Source organism: Salvelinus fontinalis, chromosome 25, assembly GCF_029448725.1.
Source record: "Salvelinus fontinalis isolate EN_2023a chromosome 25, ASM2944872v1, whole genome shotgun sequence".
In the NCBI taxonomy this organism is placed as follows: domain Eukaryota; kingdom Metazoa; phylum Chordata; class Actinopteri; order Salmoniformes; family Salmonidae; genus Salvelinus; species Salvelinus fontinalis.
In genome coordinates this window covers 3,562,622-3,586,549 of record NC_074689.1, presented here as the reverse complement: position 1 = coordinate 3,586,549, position 23,928 = coordinate 3,562,622, and the positions used below count along the sequence as shown (strand labels likewise).

The 23,928-nt window shown below is 45.4% G+C and overlaps 1 protein-coding gene across 6 annotated transcripts in view; it reads right to left on the bottom strand.

The window, feature by feature from the left end:
* LOC129822769 (voltage-dependent L-type calcium channel subunit beta-2-like) overlaps positions 1-23,928 on the bottom strand; it is a 153,032-nt gene that overhangs the window by 114,350 nt on the left and 14,754 nt on the right. For 2 of the 6 annotated variants that reach the window (XM_055881164.1, XM_055881165.1), the window contains exon 1: positions 14,379-15,469. The exons of the other annotated variants lie outside the window; for them this stretch is intronic. In XM_055881164.1, the coding sequence (XP_055737139.1) occupies positions 14,379-14,426 (48 nt within the window). In that variant the 5' untranslated portion in view covers positions 14,427-15,469. Of the gene's footprint in view, positions 1-14,378; positions 15,470-23,928 lie in introns of those variants that run through there. 6 annotated transcript variants of the gene reach the window in all.

Genomic DNA, 23,928 nt, shown 5'->3' with positions numbered 1-23,928 from the left:
AGCCACTCCCCCCTCCCCAACTAGTTGATTTCATCTGAGTGAAACCACTCTCTCTCTCTCTCTCTAATCTCCCCTGATCCATCTGCACTGGCCCAGAGTCAGAAATGACACTCCCACACACACGAACATAATACAGAGACACATTTTTGTAAATCCATATTCAGATAACAATTGTAATACACACACAAATACAGTGCAAGACTATCCCTAAGGTAAATCAATTTAAATGTAAGCTAATAACAAGCTAACACGTATGTAACGATGTAACGATTCGCCGATACGCATCGGTCCTCGAGTTCAAATGTTTAAGATGTGAGTGCATCTGTCCGTGAGACCCCAAACCGATCCAAACGCAGCATGCATTATCAGAAAATCCATTCAAACGTTACGAATCGACGGTTCACAAATTGTTTTTGCTCATATGACTTCCTGTCTACCTTCCGAAAATACCTCTCATCTTTTGTGACAACTGATACGTCTTCTTATTTAGTGTTAAACTAAACATGTAACTGTTGAGTCATTGATCAACAAGTCATTTTGCATGCCGAACAACCCAGGCAATATCAGTACAACCCAGGCAATATCAGAACAACCCAGGCAACATCAGAACAACCCAGGCAATATCCGAACAACCCAGGCAATATCAGAACATCCCAGGCAACATCAGAACATCCCAGGCAACATCAGAACAACCCAGGCAAATATCAGAACAACCCAGGCAATATCAGAACATCCCAGGCAACATCAGAACAACCCAGGCAAATATCAGAACAACCCAGGCAATATCAGAACAACCCAGGCAACATCAGAACAACCCAGGCAATATCCGAACAACCCAGGCAATATCAGAACATCCCAGGCAACATCAGAACAACCCAGGCAAATATCAGAACAACCCAGGCAAATATCAGAACAACCCAGGCAATATCAGAACATCCCAGGCAACATCAGAACAACCCAGGCAATATCCGAACAACCCAGGCAATATCAGAACAACCCAGGCAACATCAGAACAACCCAGGCAACATCAGAACAACCCAGGCAACATCAGAACAACCCAGGCAATATCAGTACAACCCAGGCAACATCAGAACAACCCAGGCAATATCAGTACAACCCAGGCAATATCAGAACAACCCAGGCAATATCAGAACAACCCAGGCAATATCAGAACAACCCAGGCAACATCAGAACAACCCAGGCAATATCAGAACATCCCAGGCAACATCAGAACAACCCAGGCAATATCAGAACAACCCAGGCAACATCAAAACATCCCAGGCAACATCAGAACAACCCAGGCAATATCCGAACAACCCAGGCAATATCCGAACAACCCAGGCAATATCAGAACAACCCAGGCAATATCGGTACAACCCAGGCAATATCGGTACAACCCAGGCAACATCAGAACAACCCAGGCAATATCAGAACAACCCAGGCAACATCAGAACATCCCAGGCAATATCAGAACAACCCAGGCAATATCCGAACAACCCAGGCAATATCAGTACAACCCAGGCAACATCAGAACAACCCAGGCAATATCAGTACAACCCAGGCAATATCCGAACAACCCAGGCAATATCCGAACAACCCAGGCAATATCAGAACAACCCAGGCAATATCAGAACAACCCAGGCAATATCAGTACAACCCAGGCAATATCCGAACAACCCAGGCAATATCAGTACAACCCAGGCAATATCAGTACAACCCAGGCAATATCAGTACAACCCAGGCAATATCAGTACAACCCAGGCAATATCAGTACAACCCAGGCAATATCAGTACAACCCAGGCAATATCCGAACAACCCAGGCAATATCAGTACAACCCAGGCAATATCAGTACAACCCAGGCAATATCAGTACAACCCAGGCAATATCCGAACAACCCAGGCAATATCCGAACAACCCAGGCAATATCCGAACAACCCAGGCAACATCAGAACAACCCAGGCAATATCAGAACAACCCAGGCAATATCAGAACAACCCAGGCAACATCAGAACAACCCAGGCAATATCGGTAGCCTAATCAAACTGTTCACTGTCACCTTCAGTGTTCAAATGTTTGCCAAATGGCTTGCGCAATATTAGGCTTTATCAGTCGAGTGACAACCAATGTAATTTGCTAGGTCATTGTTATTAAATGCACTGTTAAAAGTGATGTTTTACTGGAATGAAGTAGCCTAAGCAACCGCCTGCTACATGACTCTCCTTTGGCTATATGTTGATCTGTCAGTAGGCTAAATAAGATTTGATTTTGATTGTTCAGTTTCACCATCAGAAATAGTTTCGGTAATTTTGCTTTAAACAATCAGTGGTCATTTTTAGATAAACAGGCTAAAGAGGATCATTTCATAACGAGGACAACAATCAATCGACAATCACTTTTTCTAAGGTCAAAGCAGCAGGAACATTTCACTCAGTGGAATCCAAAGTTGTGCTGTATCATTTAAAGATACATTTTTTAAAGATAAATATTGATACATTAATAGCTCAAACTAATTAGTGGGTGATGATGATTTCAGATCAAAAGTGGGGGGACAAAGAGCAAACATTACCCCCCTTATGTGATAGTGGGGTGGTAGATGCCAAGTTTCCCTTATGCCTCAGCTCAGGTGCCTAGATACAGCATTGACACACACACACACACACACACACACACACACACACACACACACACACACACACACACACACACACACACACACACACACACACACACACACACACACACACACACACACACACACACACACACAGCTAGGAAGGAAGTCAGCTCAGACAGAACCAGCTCAGAGAGGCCAAGTTCGAGAGCTCCCTTTAGAATAGAAAATGAACGTGTGAATTGCGGCAAATGTTAGTGCATCGTATCGTATCTTATCATATAGCATCAAACTAAATCACATGAATTTGTCTATATTAAATTTCATGCCGGACTGAGTTCTTTGAAAATAAATACAAATAAAAAAATGTTTGCCGACCGCTCACGCGACCTCCAAAGTTTGGGAACAATCGATGTACACAAAGTTGCAACATTTCTCAGAATTCCCATGAATCGCATGACTTGATCACCATGAGGCTCATGGCAAACTTTCCACCTCCCTTTCGAGTAAACTCATTAACCGCCAGTGCTTTTCCCCACAAAAACACACACGTATCTACAATGTCACTGACTTTCAAGTCGACAAGTTGCACTCTGTCGCAAACATCGGCCGTCATGAAAAGACAAAGTAGTGGACTGATAAAGTGGGTATGTAGTAGTTATATAATTCCAAAATCTCTAAGCCCACCCCTAAAATAGCCATTGGATGGGCTCAGGAGCAAACCAAAACCACAGCTATCTATCCCAGGCTTTAGTACCGCCACTATCAGCTGCCTCCGGGGAACCAGTGGGAATCTCAGCATTCTCCTTCAGATCAAGTCAAGTCCAAAGATTATAGAAATGCTTGAAAAATCCCAAGCACAAATGTTATTGTTGCTTGTTACTTGTCATCACCATAATCTGGGCTAGAAGACTTAAATGATAACTATGTCAACTGTGGAATGCTTTTTTCATTAGTACTACATGCTTAGATAACAGCTGGCGATGGACGGACAGGACTACATGCAAATACTATGATTTCAGCAATAGTGCTTTTTGAATAGGTTAGGTAGGAAAATAAATGCATACAACTTGCAGTTCCTTATAACAAAAGAGCTGAACGATCTGCTTTATGATTTTTTTACAACACCATTTAAACACAATTGACTTCTGCTTAGATGTAGAGGTTCCATAACAAACTCTCAAGCACCGCTTTTAGAATGAACACTAAATTAACAATGAACACTGTCCTTACAATTCATTCTCTCACAATCTAGATTTAAACACTTTCTAAATATCCATTTTTACCTATTGCTATGATTCAATGCGATATCTGACAGAGCAAATGTAGAACAAGTGATTGTACATGTGTTTTAAGAGTGCCTAGATAAAGCACAGAGATGGGTAAGGTGCCTTGCATCACCATCCCCACCACACCCTCCCCCCGCTACCCCATACATCCCAGAGCACCGCCTGCACATACCCCCACTTACCCAGGATACATTTTTATTCTTGGGTGGTTTGAGCATGGCAACAGGAGCAGCCTGGCAGCATGGATGGGGAGAGGAACCCTTCCTCAGCGACTCTTAGCCCCACAGTCGGTGCCTGTTCGGTGGGCAGGTGAGAGCGGGGCGGGGGTAAGGGCCAAGGGGCCACGTCGGAACTCAGCCATGGGTTTTCTGCAAACTGTCAAATCCAAATCCTTGTCCGTTCTAGACGACTTCAACATCTGTCAGGAGTGGCGGACAGATCCAATCTCAGTACCGCAAACAGAAAACAAGGTGTCAACACCTTCCTGATTCTCCAAGTGGTGCCATTGTTGCCATTATCAAAACCTGAGAAAATTTAGATAATTCCTTCAAAAAGTTATACTTCTTCTTCTTACTCCTTCCGGTAGTTCTGAGTAACCTCCTGGACTGATTATGTATTTACACTGGCTATGAATATGCAATGCAAGTTTAAAACCCGCCCTCCTGCTGTGGTCGGAGCAAACGTCCAATCGCTGATCAGGTCTTTGCCGGTGGCTCCCGCGGGTAGGCTTATGGAAGTATTATGAGGAAAACACTGATTCTGCTGGTAACAGAGACGGTTTTATGGAGTTCTCCTCAGACAGGCAGATCAGAGATCAGCAACACTCCCAGATAAGGTTGCAAAATTCCTTTCCCAAAATTCCCAGGTTTTCCAAAATCCGGAATAAACCAGGAAATCTGGAATCCTAAAACCAGAATTTCTGTGAACCCTGGGAATTTGGGGGAAATTACTGGAATTTTGCAACCCGACTCCCAGAGTCCTGAGAGGGTTAGAGAGTCGAGAGAGCGTCCGCTCTGGATGAGACACCATATCTGCATATCTGCACCACATCTATTGACAATTCTGTGTCTCTTACATCTTTCTTCTTCTCTCTTTCTGAAGTAATCGCTCCTTCTCTTTCAAGTCGATCCTCATCCTACATTGTGTTGCTGAAGCTCCTCGATCACATCTCTTTTCTCTCTCCTCCTTCCTCAATCTTTCTCTTCCTCCCTCCTCCCACATCTCTCTAAGGTATTGGATGTGCTCTCGCCTGGCTGGCACCTGTTGTCACGGCACCCCAGCATAGAGACAGGTACTCTGACAAGCCAATGGGGAGGGGGTAAACCACTGGGAATTAAATGTTATTTTGTCTTCCCTCTTCATTTCTAACACTTCGTCCTTTCCCTTTTCTTATCCTCTATCCACACAATTACACTCCCTCCCTCCCACTATCTGACCACAATCTGGTATCTCAATTTTCTATTGACTCTTTCCCCCCCGCTCTCTCACTTTCAGTCCTTCTCTTACTCAATAAACCTCTCTTCTCTTTCATGCTCACAATTTCTCTCACTCAACCTCCCGCCTCTCTCTTTCCCTTTGCAGTCTGTCTATTTGTTTATACAACATGTCAATCCAGATTAACTGAGAAGATTGTCGCTGAGTTTTGCAGCTATCACTGCTGATTTGCGTTAGGTCATTTAGATTGGATAGTGTAGGGTCTTAAGTTACCCTCTATAGTGACACGCATGGAAGTGCACGCTCTCACACGCACACACCTTCCATAATGCCTTCTAAACAACCTAGACCTACTGTACATAATCATGAGCAAACAATTAAAACCCCATCCCATAAACGTATGGGTTCAGGTTTAATGGTAGCCTTTATGTAACGTTTTTATGTAGCCCCAATACATTTCTAACGTCTGTCACTAATTAATTGTGCTCAAGTATCCATATGGGTTAATGAACCTCTCCCAGTGCATGGAGGAGAGGAGAGGGAGTCCTCTACATCCCCACCCTTAATTGGATGCTCAGAAACATCTGTTCCCTTTTGTGGATGCTCAGTCGGTCTGAGGTGTCCGTTATTAAATGAGCATGAGCCGTGCCCAAGAACTGCTACGCTGCTGGGTTTTTCCCAGGTGTATCAAGAATGGTCCACCAACCAAAAGATATCCAGCCAACTTGACACCACAGTGTGAAGCATTGGAGTCAACATGGGCCAGCATCCGTGTGGAATGCTTTCGACACCTTGTAGAGTCCATGCCCCGACGAATTAAGGCTGTTCTGAGGGCAAAAGGGGGTGCAACGCATTAGGAAGGTGATCCTCATGTTTTGTACATAGTGTATATTGTCTGCACTTTCATCACACCTAGCCTACTGTATTCATTTATGAAACGCTGGTAGTAGCACTATTAATATGCACCCAACCCTAGCTGGCAATGACTATTTCTTCTACAGCTTATCAGCCCATATTGGATGTCATTATGATCAGTGTTGGGGAAGCTACTCTGAAAATATAGCATACCAAGCTACCAATTACTTCACACTGGAAGAAGATAAGCGTAGCTTTAGTGTAGCAGTAAGAAAAAGTATAGTTTACTTAACGAAAGTTACTTTGAAAAAGTAGTTTACTACATCCAAACTACTAATAGGGAAAATGATCATATGTAAATCTGAAATGCCATAGGCTACAAATTGCAAGACAGATCACTTTGGGGGTCATATGTAATTTTGCCTCAACACAAAAACAATGTTTCTGGTGAGAATCAGGCAGGTCGGAGTCGGGAAAATAAAGTGTGCGTACTTCACCCATATTTTTTTTGTTTTTGTGTGCAAATATAGTGTGTAGTTCCAGTAGTTAATTACCATGTAGCGGTGTAACTACTGGGACACCACCAAGGTTTGAATTTAGATCAACTACCACCAAGCTACTGCAAAATGTAGTTCAATTACTAGTTAAACTAAATGTAGTCCGCCAACATTCTGGTAAATAGCCTACGATCAATCAAAAATGTCAGAAAGTGCAAACTCTACAAAATGTGGCTGCATTCTCATTTTCCAAACAGATGCTTTCTACTGACAGCAGTGAGCGAATGTCCCGTGTTAGTGGTCAGAGACATTCCTGAAATTAGTTGAGGGGGGGATAAAAAATAACTTCATATGCATCATAAGTTATCATGTCAGGGGTTCCCAAACTTTCAATCAGGGCCCCCCGTCCAGCATTGGTGAACATCTATAAATAGCTCTAAGGTGCTCTACCCAAATTCGAAATTGCACCTTGTGCATTCTACTATTACAACTTTCAAGAGCCCGACCAGACACCACCAGTATGCGAATACATATTCAGCATCAATCTCGTAAAAGCCGAGCCAAAGGAGAGTGGTGCCACTTCGCCATCATCATTACTCCACTGTTTCCAGGATTGTATTAATTAGGAACCAAACAGAAGCAAGCCAACATGGCGAGAGGCCGACATGAATTAGTCCACTAATGTATACGACCCAGGCCTGTAGCACTATTTACAAAGCAGCACCTACAGACAGATCCCACTGATCCAGGATCTGTCCACATCACACCCACTCTTAGTGAGGTATGTTACACACACACAAGGCCTCCACAGACATATATCACAGTTTCCACTAGTCCGAGGGTGAGATGATAGATTATGTAAAAAGCCTGTAAAAACTGTGAAACTAAGACATTCCGTTAGGAGTCCCGTTTCACTGGATGTTTCCCTACTCCACTCTGGAAAAGTGGAGGAACGCACATCCGCTGCCAAGAAAGCCCAGCTCCAGACAAAGTGTCCACAGTGGCCCAACGTTCCGGCTCTGGGCTCTGATCACATAGCCTGGAAAACTGAGAATTCCAGGCCACACACTCACCAGAGGAGATTAGCTCACAGCTAGCATTCATGAATTTAACTGCAGTTTCAGTTAAAATGAAGTATTTTTTTAAATGCTCTGTCTCATTTACATTGTGTAATTTATTAACGGTCCCTAACTAGCCCCGGAGATAGGCTATCCAAAGTCAAACCAATTTTTCTACGGGAGCACATCAGCCAGTTGAAGCTAATTGGCGAAAGAATTTGGCTAACTCTTAAGAAGCACACACACAAAACCAACTCACGTTTGAATTCAGTCATGGCCGCTAGCATTTCTTAATGAACCAAATCCAAAAATGAGGCAAATCAGAAAGTTCAGCCACCCTTTAAAAGCACAAGCACACACATCAAACCACCTACAGTATCAAAACCCCACACTTCCCATGAGAAAGTAAGGGGCGGTTTCCTAGACACAGATTAAGCCCCTGAAATAATAAACACTTTCAATGGAATGTCACCTAAAACCCTCACAAACTTTTACAGATGCACAATTGAGAGCATCCTGTCGGGCTGTATCACCACCTGGTACAGTAACTGCACCGCCCACAACCGCAAGGCTCTCCAGAGGGTGGTGCGGTCTGCACAACGCATTACCGGTGGCAAACTAACTGCCCTACAGGACACCTACAACACTCGATGGCACAGGAAGGCCAAAAAGATCATCAAGGACAACAACCACCCAAGCCACTGCCTGTTCACTCCGCTACTATCCAGAAGGCGACGTCAGTACAGGTGCATCAAAGCTGGGACCGGGAGACTGAAAAACAGGGCCATCAGACTGTTAAACAGCCATTACTAACACAGAGAGGCTGCTGCCTACATACAGACTTGACTGCATTAGCCACTTTAATAAATGGATCACTAGTCACTTTAATAATGCCACTTTAATAATGTTTACCTATCTTGCATTACTCATCTCATATGTATATACTGTATTTTATACCATCTATTGCATCTTGCCTATGCCACTCTGTCAATGCTCATCCATATATTTATATGTATATATTATTATTCCTCCCTTTAGATTTGTGTGTATTAGGTAGTTGTTGTGGAATTGTTTGATTACTTGTTTGATATCACTGCACTGTCGGAACTAGAAGCACAAGCATTTCACGACACTCGCAATAACATCTGCTCACCACGTGTATGTGACCAATACAATTTGATTTGATTTGAAATTCTCCCTTAGTCCAGGACTAGGCTTAAACTGTGTCCAGGAAACAGGCCTTATGAGTAGTTTCTACTCTGTTGCTGCTACGCTGGCTTGGTTGCCGTCTCTGTTCAGCGATTACATTCCACTCCTTGCCACTCCTGTCATTCGCCAAAGAGGCTGGCCTATCGGCAATCTTCAAATATGAACATTCTATCATGAATGAGCTCGAGGAGATTTGATCCTGATTCAATATCCCTCAGAGCTATCATCCAATGACAATGTTTATGCAAATGAGACTGTTAGGAAACACTGAGCATTCTGACATAATACATGTCATTGTAAACATAAACATTAGACGCGAGGAGAAAAGAGGATTCCCGTTTATTGCATTTTTACCACCAGCCAATTTGATCACAAATAAATATTTTTGTTCAAAATAAGTGACCAAATTATAGTTTATTGCTACTTCTGGGACACGCATTTGGTTAGGCTACTGGTTCAAGAGCTATAAATGGGAATACACATTGGATGGAAGAGAGAGAGGCCAGTGGAGATGCCAGGTTAGATGGATGAATTGCGAAAGAAGGAAACAGAGAAGACATATGTGTAAGTTAGAATTTCATTTATTCAGTAGGTTGGGCTATTAATCCACCATTTGTATGCTAGCCAATATATTAAGCCCAGCCTCCTACAGTGAATTTAGGTGACTGACTCCACATTTGCTATGCAAGCCAGAGATAAAACAACATGTCTGATGTATGTTTCGTGCCAATTAATTGAAGTTGAACATTGCTAAACGTGTCAATTTAGTAAAATAAATGAAATACAAAAAGTATAGTGCCTACTGTCTAGGCCGATTGAATGAAACCCTGGCTGTTGACGTAGGGAACAGATTGCAAAGCAGGCAATCACCGATTCCCCTCTGAGCTACTTCACGTTCTCACGTTCTCATCCATAAACACATCAAGTGCAAGTGTGCTGTCCAGCAGCTCACAGCAGGATGGCTTTTTCATTAGGAGGGGCGTCAACTGTCCAGCAGCTCACAGCAGGATGGCCTTTTCATTAGGAGGGGCGTCAACTATGGATTGAAAAAATAATGATTATGATCATATTACCTCAATTTATGATGTTGAAATATCTTCGTGCCTAGAATAGAAACCACTAGGTTTCCATCATAGACTCAATTGAATGTTTTTTTTTATAATTACAGTGGGCAGATTGGGAAAACAAATGTCCATTCTGAAAGTATCCTAAAGTATCCTGTCTGGACTCCAAGGTAGGAGGGACAAATAATATAAGTGAAATGAGCCTAACAACATTGCAGAAATGTAAGCAACTCATTAATGGTACGCAACTGAAGCAAACCTATCTCGATTGAATCTTGCAGGCTAATATTTTCCGTGTCATTATTTATCTTTCTCTCATTTACAGTCCTCTCTTGCCACTTTGATCGACATGGCCTTGCATTGACACTGCCTTCTCACAAGGGAATGGCCGCAGCAGGTCGTAACGGTATTGTTTATTGTTGTTCTTAAAATTATAATTCTAGATTGCGACAAATTTGCACACACCTCATGTTCCCTTACGTTCCATAACGTTGATTTACGGCGCGACTGCGCCGTAAATCTGTCTGCATATTGAACGTTGAGATTGACAAAAGGCCAATGTCTTTGGCAAATGACAGGAGTGGCAAGGAGTGGAATTCTAGCTAAAAAGACCAGTACCCAGACTACTGTTACGCTGAATGTGCTGCTAAGCTCTTATACAGGCTACAAATGCACTACTCTCCAGTCCCGTTGCACGATGGGAACCAGTAAGAGCGAACAAAACAGTTAGGCTGGGCCTGCTGTCTTCAATTAGCCCAGTTTCCGTGCCGAGTGTCTGAGACTGACATGCTCCTTTAGTCTGCTGCTTGTCAGAGTCAGAACGAGTTCCATTCAGCAAGGTCTCCCTCCGTGCTCTAAATATCCATCGCGAGCGGAATTGTGTTCCGCCCCATTTCCGACGTGAAACAGCGGTTTGGGCTTCCATATTGGAAACATGTGAGAGGAGTGTCATAGAAAGAGTGGTGTGTCACGGAAGGAAGCAGTCTCAGAGTTCAAAAGCAGATAGAATCACACGAATGTGCTCGGGCTCTTACCACACCATATGCACCACATACTTCATACTTTTGGCCATAGTGTACACGGAATATACAAAACATTACGAACACCAGCTCTTTCCATGACATAGACTGATCTGGTGAATCCAGGTGAACGCAATGATCCCTTATTGATGTCACTTGTTAAATCGACTTCAATCAGTGTAGATGAAGGGGAGGAGACGGGTTAAAGAAGGATGTTTAAGCCTTGAGACAATTGAGACATGGATTGTGTTTGTGTGCCATTCAGAGGGTGAATGGGCAAGACAAAATATGTAAGTGCCTTTGAACAGGGTATGGTAGCAGGTGCCAGGCGCACCAGTTTGTGTCAAGAACTGCTACGCTGCTGGGTTTTTCACGCTCAACAGTTTCCCAGGTGTATCAAGAATGGTCCACCACCCAAAGGACATCAAGCCAAACTTGACACAACTGTGGGAAACATTGGAGTCAACATGGGCCAGCATCCATGTGGAACGCTTTCAATACCTTGTAGAGTACATGACCCGCAAAAGGGGATGCAACGCAATATTAGGAAGGTGTTCCTGGTCTGCTTGGGAGGGGTGCTCCTGGTCTGCTTGGGAGGGAATATACACGACTGTGATTATTCTCTTCGATCATAATCACAGTCGTGTATATTCCCCCCCAAGCAGACACATCGACGACCTTGAAAGAACTTCATTTGACTCGATGTAAACTGGAAACCACATATCCTGAGGCTGCATTGATTGTAGTCTTTGTTTTTCTAACTTCCGCAACGCATATAAGGCCCTCCCCCGCCCTCCTTTTGGAAAAGCTGACCACGACTCCATTCTGTTGCTCCCAGCCTATAGACAGAAACTATGTAATAAATGTGTCACTAGCCACTTTAAACAATGCCACTTTATATCATGTTTATATACCCTACATTACTCCTCTCATATGTATATACTATACTCTATACCATCTACTGCATCTTGCCTATGCCGTTCGGCCATCACTCATTCATATATTTTTATGTACATATTCTTATTCATTCCTTTACACTTGTGTGTATAAGGTAGTTGTTGTGAAATTGTTAGGTTAGATTACTTACTGCACGGTCAGAACTAGAAGCACAAGCATTTCGCTACACTCGCATTAACATCTGCTAACCATGTGTATGTGACCAATAAAATTTGATTTGATTTGATTGACTGTTTTGCACACTCAGTGTATACACAAACGAAATCATGACATTATTTATTCGTTTCACCGTTCCACAAGGAATGCCTTTAGCACGTTTAAAAGCATCCCACACACAGAGAGTTCTTGGCCTCTGCTCAGAGCATCCTGCAGAGTAGGGAGGAGGACAACAGCCATCTCTCCAGCTGTCCAAGGGCAGGAAGCCTAAACCCTGCCTGCAGTCATGCACTAATCCACTCATCACTCAGATTAAAATCCACTCTTTTGTAAATGTTAATCCAGACCACAGCAGCATGAGTGTGCATGCCGCTCAGACATGGTCAAATTGACTTCGACAGAGACCACTGAGGAAGAGCGGTAATGAGGATTTTGTTGTTGTCGTTGCAGTGGATAATTTACAACCATTATGTCAGCAAAAAGACTTAAGTTGTCTGATATATCAGCTGTACTGGGAGCACATTGCATGTGCTGTATGCTGATTGGACTGGAGAAATTTGTCCATCGAAATTAATGTAGAACCTCTATGGCTTTGTCCTAAATTATACCCTATTCCCCATATAGTGACTAAACTATACTAAATAGGGAATAGGGTGTAATTTGGGACGAACACTCTATGTATGTAGCCTACTGTAAGCACTTAGCTATGATTGGCTCTGATTTGGACCAGTGAAAGCATCGTAACGGGACGACATACTATAGGCCAATTCGAAGAACTTTCTATTCACATTAACAACCAAGCTCTGTCTGAGATCTGGGGTGACATCATAATTCATACAAAGGTGAACCCAATGAAACGTCACTCCTGCACTATTGCATCATGAGTTGATTATAGTAACATAAAAGCTGTGGTACTAGGTGCATGTGTAAAATGTGTGTGTGTGTGTGTGTGTGTGTGTGTGTGTGTGTGTGTGTGTGTGTGTGTGTGTGTGTGTGTGTGTGTGTGTGTGTGTGTGTGTGTGTGTGTGTGTGTGTGTGTGTGTGTGTGTGTGTGTGTGTGTGTGTGTGTGTGTATAAAACATCTAATCTGAAAGGTGCTATAGGGGCATCTAGTGGTGACAGTAGTCATGCAATAAAATGGTGATCTCTGTTATCTCTGCAGTCCTTGTTTTATAAATGGTGTGTGTCCCCGTGTGTGTGGCAAAAACAGTTGCTACTGTGTCAGAGTATACTGTTCAGGCCCAGAGACTTCTATTTCTTCTGTCTATAACTTGGCATGAGTCCACCCAAACACTCATTCCATGACAAGCGGATACTGTTAGAGACGTGAACCAGCCCAAAGTCAAATTGTGGGAGAAAAGCAACACAAATGGCCGATATTTAAACATTTTGGTTGCACCTCGTCTCATGTTGACCAAGTCTGCCGCTGCCCTGCCATTCCCCCACTTCGGCAGACATAAATCCCAGGGAGGAGGAACCCTTGAACGTTTCTCCCACTGCGCTCCATTAGGCTGAAGTACAAAAGAAAAGCCTGTACCCCTTAAACCCATTCTATCTGTCAGACAGCATTACAGCCCAGACGCTCACACACAAAGAAGAGAGATGACATAAACGTTGTAAAGTCCATTAAAAACTCTGCCGTCAGCCAAGCACGAGCCCGGAGTCTGCAGCCATGTGGACATCGCTCTGTGCCACCCACTGACTGCATCCTAAGCTCTCTCCGTCCATCCCCATATAAACATGGGATAAAAGATCAATCGACTGCCTCTTAGTGTGGTTGGCTGGCTGGGCGCACGTGATGCCAAACAGCGGAGTTCTGTAGAGAGAGCTGCCGGTCCGCTAAGAGTCGATAGAGGGGAAAAAATGGTCTCGGTAAGACCGTGTAATCTCAGACAGGGTGCAGAGAAATCTGGCAAGGTTGCAGATAAACAGGTGTGTGTGTGTGTGTGTATGTGTGTGTGTTTACTCTTTCAGGCAAACATGTACATACATACACTCCGAAAACAGGTGCATGTGCCTGCATGCACACACACGCATGCGTACATACACACGACTTTTGAACGAGCTACAGGTATTCCTAGAAAGAGTCATTACATGAACCGTTTCCTCAGTGCATCTGTCGTTGACAACAGCAGAACATTACTAAGACTCATGCAGTATGCAGTATGCCTCCGGTGTTCCCTCTCTGTCTCTGTCCTAAATTGAGAGAATTAGGCAGCAGACTCACGTATGGAAGCTGTGCTCTCCGGCGATGGCCCAGCCCACAGCACGGCATGAAGGGAACCAGTGGGGTTCAGGAACGGACGGCAGCCGCCTCACAAACACCGTGTCAGGCAGCAGCATCCACTCAGCCTCGGTCCATGGCTTTACACTCTGCCCGCAGGGTGGAGCAGGAGAGGAGGGGCGGAGGTGGAGGGAGAGAGAGCGAGAGAGAGAGGGAACGAAGGAAGGAGACGGAGGGACGGAGTAGCAATAGAGAGCAGAGGAGACGTATCCACGCCGAGCCCCCCTCCTCCCCCTCCACACGTGCACTTAGATCCTCACAGACAGACCCAAGCTCTATCTAACTCTCGGCAGGGCATTTTCCCCGGTGAATTCGACTCAGTGCCTCCTTAGCCCTCCAGCCCGCCCACATGTCCCACAGCACAGCAGAGAGGCAAAGAGAGTAGAGTGCCTCTGAGTGAGGCACAGGTCTGTTACAGCACTGCCAGTTACCCCACCTTAAATCCTTGTTCTCTTCAGCACCCCGGGGTTGCTCCTCTGTCTAGCTTTAACCAAATCCTCTGCAGTGCTGCTGCTGTTCAGCTCTCTGCTGTGGCTGGCTGGCTCCCTTGGTTCTGGTTTGTGTACTGTGACACTGTCCTGTAGAGGCTCCTGGGGGACACACGGTGCAGACAGGGGTTCTGACTCAGACGCGGAGGTGGAGCTACCGGTGTCCTTTATTGACCGCTGTTCTTCCTGATGGGGGGGCGCCGCCTTCGCCACGTCTCCCTCTCTGCCACCTTGGGTTCAGTCAGATGGATGGACAGGAAAGTGTCAACGGGGCTCGTTCGCTCTCTTCTTCCTCTTTCTCTCTCTTCTGTAGAAAGTGTTTTGCTGACAGGGAGAGGGCAGTGGTCAGGGGCTCAGACAGAGAGCTGGCTGCTGGGCTGGCTGGTGAGAACAGAGACTGTTTGTCTTGTTGTGTCTGTTTGTCTGGTGCAGAGAGCAGCAGCAGTAGCAGGACTCCCTCTCTTTCTCTCTCCCTGTGGTGCAGAGAGCAGTCACAGATTCTCTGGCTCAGTCATGTCTGAGCACTGAGTGGAACGCTGGCTTCATTGCTCCTCTCCCCCCCCCCCCCCTCTCTCCTCTCCTCCTCCCTTGCCCTGCCCAGCGCATTCCGCCTAACAGATGATTAAGTCCAGACCTTATATACTCACTGCTGTGTCTCTGCTGTGATCAAGCCTTCCATCTCCTTACCCCTCCCCCCCCCCTCTCTCTCAACCTACCCTTCCCCCGAGAGGAGAGCGGCATAACAGAAAGATAGGAAAGGAGACGGAGAGAGGAGCTTAGAGAGGAAAGGGGCATAACAGAGGGATAGGGAAGGAGAGGGAGAGAGAGAGACTGTTGCTGTGCGTTTCTCCTATCTTTACCATTGTCTCCTCGCTGCATTGAAGAGACACAGAAGGAATTTCAATTGGCCACCGGCACTACCAGCTTATAACATTAGCTTTACCCTCACGTTCTCTCCCTCTGCCTCCATCAACCCTGACGGCACACACCAACTTTATTTCTTTATTTCTCACTCCCTCTACTATCTGTCTCTCCCTCATGCTTGTTCCCTCCCTCTCTCTATCTCTCACCATCTCTTTTACGTTCTCTCCCTCACATCGATGGGAATTCTCTCCCTGTCGGCGTCTCAAAGGCTGGTATCTATGAGTACATTCGCTCTGCTTTTTCCTCTCCGGGGGGGTAAGCAACAGCATTTCTCCAGACTCTCTTCATTCTACAGGAAACCTCTTGTGTTTTTATTCCTTCTGCCAGGGAGTCACTTCAAATCCAAATCAAATCAAATCAAAGTTTACTGGCCGCGCACACAGTTTAGCAGGTGTTATAGCGGGCGCAGTGACATGCTTATGCTACTAGCTCCGAACGATGCAGTAAAACATCAACAAGTGTCTTCAGTGTCTGCCGTCCTTATAGCACAACGTTGCTCTTTGTTTGATTCCGCTAATACAGGCGAATGTATTAATTGTATGCAGAGATGACATCTGCTGTGCTGTGACTAAAACAGACAGCGGTGAACACGGGTGTCCCCTACACCGCTCCACGGGGAAAGGGCAGCCACTAACGGTGTGTCTCTCTCTCCTCTCCTCCACTGCTGCCGCTAATATACAGCGACTTCGGAAAGTATTCAGACCCCTTTACTTTTTCCACATTTTGTTACGTTACCACATTATTCTAAAATGGATGGAATAAAATACATTCCTAAGCAATCTACACAAAACACCCCACAATGACAGAGCAAAACAGTTAAAAAAAATAATAATAATAAAAAAAACTGAAATACCTTATTTACATAAGTATGCACTTGAGTTCATAAATTGAGCTCAAGTGCATCTGCTTTCATTGATCCTCCTTGAGATGTTTCTACAACTTTTTGGAGTCCACCTGTGGTAAATTGAATTGATTGGACATGATTTGGAAAGGCTCACACCTGTCTATATATGGTCTCACAGTTGACAGTGCATGTCAGAGCAAAAGCCATGAGTTCGAAGGAATTGTCCGCAGAGCTCCGAGACAAGACTGTGTCGAGCACAGATCTTGATAAGGGTACCAAAACATTTCTGCAGCATTGAAGGTCCCCAAGAATGAAAGAAGTTTGGAACCATCAAGACCAAACTGAGCAATTGGGGGAGAAGGGCCTTGGTCAGAGAGGTGACCAAGAAACCGATGGTCACTCTGACTGAGCTTTAGAGTTCCTAAAGAATCTTGCAGAAGGACAACCATCTTTGCAGCACTCCACCAATAAGGCCTTTATGGTAGAGTAGTCTGACGGAAGCCACTCCTCAGGAAAAGGCACATGACAGCCCGCTTAGAGTCAATGTAAATAGTACAGGTGGCCATTTGAAAGATTGTTCAGCAGTCTTATTGCTTGGGCGAAAAAGCTGTTAAGGAGCCTTTTGCACCTAGACTTGGCGCTCCGGTACTGCTAGCATAGAGAACAGTCTATCACTTGGGTGACAGGAGTCTTTCACATTTTTTTTGACACCACATAGTATATAGGTCCTGGATGGCAGGAAACTTGGCCCCAGTGATGTACTGGGCTGTACGCACTACCCTCTGTAGTGGCTTATGGTCAAATGCCGAGTAGCTGCCATACCAAGTGGGGATGTAACCGGTCAGGATGCTCTTGATGGTGCAGCTGTAGAACTTTTTGAGGATCTGGGGACCCATAACAAATCTTTTCTTCACGACTGTCTTGGTGTGTTAGGACCATGATAGTTTGTTGGTGATGTGGACACCAAGGAACTTGGAACTCTCGACCCGCTCCACTACAGCCCCATCGATGTTAATGGGGGTCTGTTCGACACTCCTTTTCCTGTAGTCCACAATCAGCTCCTTTGTCTTGCTCACATTGAGGGAGAGGTTGTTATCCTGGCACCACACGGCCAGGTCTCTGACCTCCTCCCTATAGTCTCGTCGTTGTCAGTGATCAGGCCCTACCACTGTTGTGTTGTCAGCAAACTTAATGATGGTGCTTGAGTCATGCTTGGCCATGCAGTCGTGGGTGAACAGGGAATCCAGAAGGGGACTAAGCCTACCCTTACACCTGGTGGCGGCCCATCAGGAAGTCCAGGTTCCAGTTGCAGAGGGAGGTGTTTAGTCCCAGGGTCCTTAGCTTAGTGATGAACTTTGTGGGCGCTATGGTGTTGAACGCTGAGCTGCAGTCAATGAACAGCATTCTCACATAGGTGTTCCTTTTGTCCAGGTGGGAAAGGGCAGTGTGACGTACGATTGAGATTGCGTCATCTGTGGATCTGTTGGGGCTACCGACGTGAGTGCTATGGGGCGCTAGTCATTTAGGCAGCTTACCTCCGCTTTCTTGGGCATTACAAACTCGGTCAGAGAGAGGTTGAAAATGTCAGTGAAGACACTTGCCAGTTGGCCAGCGCATGCTCTGAGTACACATCCTGGTAATCCATTTGGCCCCGCGGCCTTGTGAATGTTGACCTGTTTAAAGGTCTTGCTCACATCGGCTACGGAGAGCATGATCACACAGTTGTCCGGAACAGCTGATGCTCTCATGCACGCTTCAGTGTTGCTTGCCTTGAAGCTAGCATTAAAGGCGTTTAGCTCATCTGGTAAACTCGCGTCACTGGGCAGCTCGCGGCTGGGTTTCCCTTTGTAGTCCGTAAAAGTTTGCAAGTCCTGCCTCATCCGACGAGTGTCAGAGCCGTTGTAGTATGATTCAATCTTAGTTATATATTGTTGCTTTGCTTGTTTGATGGTTCATCTGAAGGCATAGTGGGATTTCTTATAAGCATCCGGATTAGTTGCCGCTCCTTGAAAACGGCAGCTCTAGCCTTTAGCTCGGTATGGATGTTGCCTGTAATCCATGGCTTCTGGTTGGGATATGTACACACGGTCACTGTGGGGACGTTGTTGTCGATGCACTTATTGAGGTGCTATACTCCTCAATGTCATTGGATGAATCCCGGAACATATTCCAGTCTGTGCTAACAAAACAGTCCTGTAGCGTAGCATCCGCGTCATCTGACCACTTCCGTTTTGAGCGAGTCAATGGTACTTCCTGCTTTAGTTTTTCCTTGTAAGCAGGAATCAGGAGGATAAAATTATGGTCAGATTTGCCAAATGGACGGCGAGGGAGAGCTTTGTATGCGTCTCTGTGTGTGGAGTAAAGGTGGTCTATAGTTTTTTTTCCTCTGGTTGGACGTGACATGCAGGTAGAAATTAGCTAAGTTTGCCTGCATTAATAGCCCCAGCCACAAGTAGCGCCGCTTCTGGATTATAATCTTCTTTTTTGGTTATGGCCTTACACAGCTCGATGAGTGCGGTCTTATTGCCAGCATCGGTTTGTGGTGGTAAATAGACGGCTACGAATAATATAGATGAAAACACTCTTGGTAGATAGTGTTGTCTACAGTTTGTCATGAGTTACTCTACCTTAGGCGAGCAATACCTCAAGACTTCTTTAATATTAGAAATCGCGCACCAGCTGTGACTGACAAATAGACACACCCCCCCACCCCTCGTCTTACTAGACATACTGTAGCTGTTCTGTCCTGCCGATGCACGGAATACCCAGACAGCTCTATATGTTGTCGTTCAGCCACGACTCGGTGAAACATAAAATATTACTGTTTGTAATGTCCCGTTGGTAGGATAATCTCGAACGGAGATCATCCAGTTTATTTTCCAGTGATTGCACGTTGGCCAATAGAATGGATGGTAGAGGTGGGTTACCCACTCACTGACAAATTCTCACAAGGCACCCCAATCTTCGCCCCCTATATTTCCGTTTTTACTTCACGTGAATGACAAGGATTTGGGCCTGGTCTTGAGGAAGCAGTATATCCTTCGAGTCGGGCTCATTAAAGAAAAAATCTTTGTCCAGTTCAAGGTGATTAAAACAAACAAAATAGCATAGTTGGTTAGGAGCCCGTAAAACGGCAGCTATCCCCTCTGGCGCATTTTCCAATGGCACCCTATTCCCAATATAGTGCACTACTACTTTTTTGTTTCGTTTTTTTACCCTTTTTCTCCCCAATTGGTAGTTACAGTCTTGTCTCATCGCCTGTACTCCCATACGGACTCAGGAGAGGCAAAGGTCGAGAGCCGTCCATCCACAGAAACACAACCCAACCAAGTTGCATTGCTTCTTGACACAAGGCCCGCTTAACCCGGAAGCCAACCTCGCCCGCCACAGGAGTCGCTAGAGCATGATGGAACAAGGACATCCCTGCCGGCAAACCCTGCCCGAACCCGGATACCGCTGGGCCAGCTGCGACAGCACCTGGACTCGAACCAGGATCTCTAGTGTCACAGCCTTTGACCACTGCACCACTCGGGAGGCTATAGAGTACTACATTTGACCAGAGCACTATAACATATATGGTGCCAGTTGAGACACAGCCATAATCTCTCTGTGACGCTCCCCTCTCCTTGTTCAATCTGCTCCATCCAGTACGCGCCACAGGTTCCAAAGAGCCATTTGTCACAAGGACAATCGCAATGTTACTAACAACTGTCAAATCGTAGGCTAGAGAGCTGGTCTGGGACAAGGGGCAAACACAGTTCTCTACAGGCCAGGCCAGTTTGACCAAAGAAATGTGTCTGTGTCCCAAATGGTACCGTATTCTCTATACAGTGCATTCGGAAAGTATTCAGACCCCTTGACTTTTCCCACATTTTGTTACGTTACAGCCTTATTCTAAAATGGATTACATTGTTTTTTTTTCACTCATCAATCTACACACATACCCCGTAATGACAAAGTAAAAACAGGTTTTTAGAATTATTTTTGTAAATGTATTAAAAATATAAAACAAACATTTGACATTTACATAAGTATTCAGACACTTTACTCAGTACTTTGTTGAAGCACCTTTGGCAGCGATTACAAAGTCTTCTTCGGTATGACGCTACAAGCTTGAAAGACCTGTATTTGGGGAGTTTCTCCCATTCTTCATTGTAGATCCTCTTAAGCTCTGTCAGGTTGGATGGGGAGCGTCGCAGCACAGATATTTTCAGGTTCGATCGGGTTCAAGTCTGAGCTCTGGCTGGGCCACTCAAGGACATTCAAAGGCTTATCCCGAAGCCACTCCTGCATTGTCTTGGCTGTGTGCTTAGGGTCGTTGTCCTGTTGGAAGGTGACCCATTGCCCCAGTCTGAGGTCCTGAGCGCTTTGGAGCAGGTTTTCATCAAGGATCTCTCTGTACTTTGCGCCGTTCATCTTTCCCTTGATCCTGACTAGTCTCTCAATCCCTGCCTCTGAAAAATATCCCCACAGCATAATGCTGCCACCACCATGCTTCACCGTAGGGATGGTGCCAGGTTTCCTCTAGAAGTGACCCTTGGCATTCAGGCCAAAGAGTTCAATCTTCGTTTCATCAAACCAGAGAATCTTTTTTCTCATGGTCTGAGAGTCCTTTAGGTGCCTTTTGGCAAACTCCAAGCGGGCTGTCATGTGTCTTTTACTGAGGAGTGGCTTCCCTCTGGCCACTCTACCATAAAGGCTTGGTATAGTGCTGCAGAGATGGTTGCCCTTCTGGAAGGTTCTCCCATCTCCAGAGACGAACTCTGGAGCTCTGTCAGAGTGGCCATCGGGTTCTTGGTCACCTCCCTGACCAAGGCTCTTCTCCCCCAATTGCTCAGTTTGGCCGGACGGAATTTACCACAGGTGGACTCCAATCAAGTTGTAAAAACATCTCAAGGATGATCAATGGAAACAGGATCCACCTGAGCTCAGTCTCATAGCAAAGGGTCTGAATACATATGTAAATAATGTATTTAAGTTTTTTATTTGTAGTATTAGTAATTAGTTGTAGTAATTTCTAAAAACCTGTTTTCACTTTGTCATTATGCTGTATTTTTTTATTTAATCTCTTTCAGAATAAGACTGTAACGTAACAAAACGAGCAAAAAGGGAAGGGGTCTGAATACTTTCCGAATGCACTGTAACAGTACGTATGGATAACCTCCAGTGATGCTTTCACATCTATTGTAATCAATCAATACATATCAATCCCCTATCTGGACTGGGTAAACCTTTTTAGAGCTCACTCGTCAGAATTAAACACGGCACATTCTTTCCTCGATGCGTTGATAAATCACGTCAATGCTTCATTCTGTGGCAGGTGTAGCAGGTGTCACTGTTCTGATGGAGGAGCATCATTGCAGGCAGAGACCTCTCGACCTTTCAGAGGCAATGGGAGGAGGGTAGAGGAGGGGGGAGGAAGAGGGGGGTACTTTCACATTCTATCAGAGAATTGATCATCACTCACTCTCTGCTGACACAGTGACCATGACAAATAGCTGAGGGTCGTGATACACCGCTCTGCAACACAATCTGTACTATCTGAATGAGAACACATGCAAATGAGTAGCGTTTTGAGGGTGCAGAGTATCTTTCAGGGACATGGACCTAACAGGACATGGACCTACTATACCACTCGAGGCCACCAGTTACAGTTGAAGTCGGAAGTTTACGTACACCTTAGCAAAATACATTTAAACTCAGTTTTTCACATTTCCTGGCACTTAATCCTAGTAAAAATTCCCTGTCTTAGGTCAGTTAAGATCACCACTATATTTTAAGAATGTGAAATGTCAGAATAATAGTAGAGAGAATGGGTCAGAAGTTTACATACCGTCAATTAGCATTTGGTAGCAATGCCTTTAAATTGTTTAACTTGGGTCAAATGTTTTGGGTAGCCTTCCACAAGCTTCCCACAATAAGTTGGGTGAATTTTGTTCCATTCCTCCTGACAGAGCTGGTGTAACTGAGTCAGGTTTGTAGGCCTCCTTGCTCGCAGACGCTTTTTCAGTTCTGCCCACACATTATCTATAGGAGTGACGCCAGGGCTTTGTGATAGCCATTCCAATACCTTAACTTTGTTGTCTTTAACCCATTTTGCCACAACTTTGGAAGTATGCTTGGGGTCATTGTCCATTTGGAAGACCCATTTGCGACCAAGCTTTAACTTCCTGACTGATGTCTTAAGATTTTGCTTCAATATATCCAGATACTTTTCCTCCCTCATGATGCCATCTATTTTGTGAAGTGACACAGTCCCTCCTGCAGCAAAGCACCCTGTCACGTTCTGACCTTAGTTCCTTTGTTATGTCTTTATCTTAGTTTGGTCAGGGCGTGAGTTGGGGTGGGCATTCTATGTTGTTTTCTATGTTTTGTTCTGTTGGTAGATTTCTATGTGTTGGGCCTAGTATGGTTCTCAATCAGAGGCAGGTGTCAGTCGTTGTCTCTGATTGGGAGCGATATTTAGGTAGCCTGTTTTTCATTGTGTTTGGTGGGTGATTATAGTTTCTGTTCTGTGTTTTGTTTCACCGTACAGGAGTGTTCGTTTGTCGTTTTATTGTTTTTGTTCAGTGTTCATTATTTCGTATTAAAACAATATGGACACTTCCTCCGCTTCTTCAAACCACGACAAGCGTTACAGAATCACCCACCAACACCGGACCAAGCAGCGTGGTAAATTGGAGCAGTGCAAACTGGACTATGAGACAACTTGGGAGGAGATAGAGAGGTGGTCGGTCGACCCAGGGAGAGTGCCGGAGCCCGTCTGGGATTCTCTGGAACAGTGCGAGGAGGGATACAGGAGAATGGAGTTGGCAAAAAGAACACGGTAGAGCAACAGGTACGAGAGGCAGCCCCCCCCCCCAAAAAAAAATTGGGGGGGCACACGGGGAGATTGGTGGAGTCAGGCGATAGACCTGAGCCAACTCCCCGTGCTTATCGTAAGCAGCGCGTTACTGGTCAGGCACCGTGTTATGCGGTGAAGCGCACGGTGTCGCCAGTACGCGTTCATAGCCCGGAGCGCTATAGGCCAGCCCCCCGCAAGTGCCATGCGAGTGTGGGCATCCAGCCGGGGCGTATTGTGCAGGCTCAGCGTGTCTGGTCTCCGGTACGCCGTTTCGGTCCAGGGTATCCTGCGCCGGCTCTGCGTGCTGTGTCTCCGGGGCGCTGGGAGGGTACAGTGCGTCCTATGCCTGCGCTCCGCTCGTGCAGGGCGAATGTGGGAGTTGAGCCTAAGGGA